We start from the raw sequence: 4,780 nt of genomic DNA on the forward strand, positions 1-4,780 counted from the left end.
TCTGCTTTTCTGTCTGCGTTGTCTGTTGGTTTCCTAACTGACTGTTTGTCGTACCGTGAAGGTCTTCATTTGTTGGACAGTGATGCTAAGTAGCTGGGTCACCATGTTTTCTACCAGCTTCTCAGTCAGTCCTCCATGTCTGTGATTAACAAACCCTCCTCATTTAACCCTTGAGCTGCCTTCGGGTCACATGACCCAAAGGTTTATAACGAACCACCGTTGTGTTTACCCAATACAACAACAAATAAAAAGAATTTTATTTTAATCTTCGCAATGTGGGGGGTCTGAAACAGCCCAACGGTTAAAAGAAAATGCTTCACTTTGTTTTTGTGTGCGGTTAAGTTGTCGCAATACGATGGTGGGTCACAATGACTGATGGGTTAGAATGACCTGAAGATAACACAAGGGTTAAGTAGTCGTGCCATTCAGGGCTCGAGCCTTGCTCCTAGACTTTCAGCTAAGTATGAGCACACTTAATGAAGAGAGATGCATGTGTTTTATTCATTTTTCATATGCACAGTTTTCTGACCAGCTTGACCTATGGAACGCCTGTGCAGACATTGGTATTCATTTAGAAGAATCACCAAAGCGACATGCAAAGAGTAAATACAGCAGGTAATCTAGCATGATAAGAACTGCACCGCTCAGTATTTCTGTGGTTAGTGCCAAGGTATCAGTATTTTCGTCAGTACAATAATAATGTCTGAGCTCCAATGTTCTGTCTCAAACCCAGCAGCATGCAGTCAAAAGTGTGTTTGGCAGCTACAACAAGAACGACTGATCACTTGATTTATCACTTGATGTTGTTGCTTCTTTGGCAGGACGGCCCGACCTGAGGTGTGTAGGGTCATGCCAGCCCTGGCTGAGGAGGACAGCAGGTCCTGAGGTGTGTAGGGTCATGCCAGCCCTGGCTGTGGAGGACAGCAGGTCCTGAGGTGTGTAGGGTCATGCCAGCCCTGGCTGAGGAGGACAGAGAAACATTGTAGGGTGGTTGAGAAGATATGACTCGCACGTTGGCAATTCATTTATTCTTGAATCCTTCAAGACTATTCCACCTGGACTAGAGCAACTGAAGACTTGATCCAGCCCAGCCGAAAGCCTGGGTAGAGGCACTCAGTGAATGTAGTGTGGAATGAGTGCAGGTGAGTCAGTGTGCCAGAGGAGACCTTGTAGAAAGACAGTTTTCCAGCTGGCCAGTCCACATACAGTCCTATCCTACTTGAGATATGAGGCATGGTAATGGAAACAGTCTTCTTGTTGTGACAGGCAGAGTATCCTCCACTGGAGCAGTTCAGACTCCAGGAGGTGTCGTTTTGTCCAAGCCACGAATCACGACCTTCTCCTTTTCTGCCCATCCTCCTGTATGCCACTCCTATAGTAGCTTTCACGCTCCAGTCCACCTCCCAGTAACAGCGAGCAGAAATGGCTTCTTGAGAGAGCACCTGCCTCCAGAAGTCAAACCTATCACTGTGGTCAGGATACAGTTGCTCCGTCCCTCGGACCACCCTTGTGTTCCCTTCAGACAGAGACAGGTCTCTATGTGCTGTGTTCAGCTCCAGTGTGAGCTGACGGGCATCTGGAAACATAAAGTGACATCAGCCTCATTTTACCTTAAATATTGGATGATTTTTTTTGTTGTGGCATAAACACAAACACGTCTAAAAAGGGATCCACTCACATCTCTGTGGACCTGGGTTGACTCTGAGTTCAGCACAGCCATCCAGACTGTCAAGGAAACATGGAAACAGTTTGGCGAGGAGTTGAGAGACTTGTTGAGGTGCTTGCACACTGCTCCAACCTTGACTGGCTGGGTGTCGTTGCTCATTGTTGAGGCAGTATGCAAGCCCTTTAAGACTAGCGTGAAAGGAGCTCGTATGTATTTACAGTTACGATGGATCCCGTAGTCTTACCAGAGCTTCTCCAGTCTGCAGCGTGGATCCTCAAGCAGGAAGGACAGCATTCTCACTCTGGGGTGATTGAAGCTCAGGTCCACTTCTCTGAGGTGGTCAGGGTTGGAGTTGAGAGCGGAAGCTAGGTGAGCACACCCTACCTCTGTGATTCTGCAAAAAGACAACCTGAAAGATAAAAGGAAGAATGAATTCATCCATGAATGGTGGTTCGTCTCCACTTCTGGTGCAGCGTCGATTAGGATTCTGGGATTTATATACTATGTGTCCATTTACATATAAGACCAATTACTAGAGTAAATGAGACAACATGGTCATGAGTAAAACAAGACACAACAGCTGGTATACAGATAAATCAGGCTGATGAATACAGAAATTCAGTATCCGGTCCTTGTATATCAGGACATCCACAGTTCTGTAGTCTAAGCCTGAGGCCCTACATGTACAGTGCAAATACTGGAAAAAATAGTGATTGGATGCACACTTATAAGACCGCATTACAATCATTAATCAACACATTTAGGAATATGAAGATAACTATATCATAACATGACACTGGGTATGACAATGGGTTTCATATTGACATATACTAATAAATAATATGAAGTAATGAGATTTGATCTACTGATTAGGATTAACAATTGCAAAAGGAAAATGTTCTTTCAATATCTCCCACAATGTGAAAATCAATAAAATCACTAACTTCAGTGTATCCAGTTTACAGTGTGTGCAGCCTAGACCTTCTGAAAGCAGCTGAACTCCTGAATCCTGCAGCTCATTGTCACTCAGGTCCAGTTCTGTCAGATGGGAGGAGTTTAGGCTGAGCACTGTGGCCAACACCTTACAGCTCCGCTCAGTCAAGCCACAGCTCTGCAGCCTACATCCAGACAGACAAATTGAACTGCATGAAGAATGGCTTTGAAATGTATGGAAATCCTCACTGCTACAAGAAGTTCAAGACCCGGAGCAAAGCTGACCTTAAAGTCTCCAGTTTACAGTGTGGGTTCCCCAGGTGAGTGGAGAGAAGCTCCACACCTGTGTCCTGCAGGAAGTTCTCACTGAGGTCCAACTCTTTCAGGTGGGAGCAGCTGAGGACTGCCCCCAGCTCCTCACTGCATGTCTCTGTCAGTTGACATCCCTTGAGACTGTGAATATCATGAAAATACAGAATTTCACACAGAGCATGGGAAATTATATGTGAAAGAAATGAGAGCACTTAATAATTAATAATGAAGCATGCAACCATAATGAATTTGGTTGTAGCGTGCATTGTCTATTAGGGTACATGTTATTTGAAAAACGTACATAGCTGTGTGAGATGCTTTGACCACAGGCAGAAGCCTGATAAGACCTTCCTCAGAGCAGATGTACTTCTTCAGGTCAAACACGCCCAAGTCCTCCTCTGAGGTGAGCAGTATGAAACCCAGAGTTGACCACTGAGCCTTGGACAGTTTCACTGCTGAGAGACGTCCAGAGCTGAGATAGTGTTGGATCTCCTCCACCAGAGAGTGATTGTTCATCTCGTTCAGACAGTGGAGCAGATTGATGCATCTCTCCCAGGAGGGGCTGGCCTGGATCTTCTCCTTGATGTACTTGGCTACTTCCGTCCTGGTGTGCAGGCTGTGTTTTCTCTGGGTCAGAAGGCCTCCGAGGTGCTTTTGATTGGACTCCAGCGAGAGGCCCAGCAGGAAGCGGAGGAAAAGGTCCCACTGTCCGCTCCTGCTCTGTATGGCCTTGTCCACCGCTGCTTTATAGAGCCTGGTTGCAGGGGAGTCAGTGATGAGTCTCGAAAGGGATGATCTCTTGGTCAGCATGTTCTCATTGTCGTTGTTAAATTTGAGGAACACATACAGAGCAGCAAGGAACTCCTGAACACTGAGATGCACAAAACAGAACACCTTTCCCTGGCACAGTGTCAACTCCTCACTGAAGATTTCTGTGTAGACTCCTGAGAACAATGTTGCCTGATTGACATCTATGTCATTCTCTCTCAGGTCATCCTCATAGAAGATGAGATGGCCTTTCTCCAGCTGTCTGAAAGCAAGTTGGCCCAGAGACAGAAGGCTAGTTTTTGTCATGGAAGGATTGCTCTGTTTTCTTCCAAACAACTTGACATTCATATTTCTCTCTTGTGATGCCAGGAAGTAACAGTACATCTGTGTCAGGCTCTTGGGCATCTCTTCACTCATTGTTTTTCTCAACAACTTTTCCAGAACCGTGGCTATGATCCAGCAGAACACGGGGATGTGACACATGATGAAGATACTTCTTGATGACTTCACATGAGTGATGATTTGGTTGGCCATCTCCTCGTTGCTGATCCTCTTCCTAAAGTATTCTTCCTTCTGAAGGTTGTTGAACCCCCGTACTTCTGTCACCAGGTCAACCCACTCTGAAGGGATCTGACTGGCTGCTGCAGGTCGGGAAGTTATCCAGATGAAAGCAGAGGGAAGCAGGTATCCCTTGATGAGGTTGGTCAGGACAACATCCACTGGGGCTGACACCTTGACATCACAACACCTGTCATTGCCCTGGAAATCTAGGGGAAGCCGGCACTCATCCAGGCCATCAAAGACAAACAACACCTTGCATGTTGAGATCTCTGGTCGTTGCATTTCACTGAAAAACTCATTTAGAAGCTCAGTCAGTGTGTAATGTTTCTTCATCAAATTCAGCCTCCTGAAAGGCATTGGAAATATGAACTCAAAGTCTTGATTAGCTTTCCCCTCAGCCCAGTCGAGGATGAACTTCTGTACGGCGACGGTTTTTCCTATTCCAGCCACTCCCATGGTCATCACAGTTCTAGGAGATCGACCGTGTCCATGCATGTGCTGAAAAATGTTGTTGCATTTGATTGGAATTTCTTGCATTCT

The 4,780-nt window shown here is 46.0% G+C and overlaps 1 protein-coding gene across 1 annotated transcript; it reads right to left on the reverse strand.

Moving 5' to 3' along the window:
• Window positions 1–500: 500 nt before the first annotated feature.
• Window positions 501–4,780, reverse strand: LOC146260487 (NLR family CARD domain-containing protein 3-like). Its single transcript, XM_084669300.1, has 7 exons — window positions 3,213–4,780; window positions 2,885–3,052; window positions 2,611–2,784; window positions 1,911–2,075; window positions 1,679–1,725; window positions 1,056–1,576; window positions 501–960 (listed from the first exon to the last, which is right to left on the reverse strand). Exons 1-7 carry the CDS (start codon window positions 4,775–4,777, stop codon window positions 946–948), a joined length of 2,655 nt encoding a protein of 884 aa, XP_084525426.1. The 5' UTR covers window positions 4,778–4,780; the 3' UTR covers window positions 501–945.

The sequence above is a fragment of the Hypomesus nipponensis genome, chromosome 13 (assembly GCF_054491055.1).
Source record: "Hypomesus nipponensis isolate SF chromosome 13, ASM5449105v1, whole genome shotgun sequence".
NCBI classification, from domain to species: domain Eukaryota; kingdom Metazoa; phylum Chordata; class Actinopteri; order Osmeriformes; family Osmeridae; genus Hypomesus; species Hypomesus nipponensis.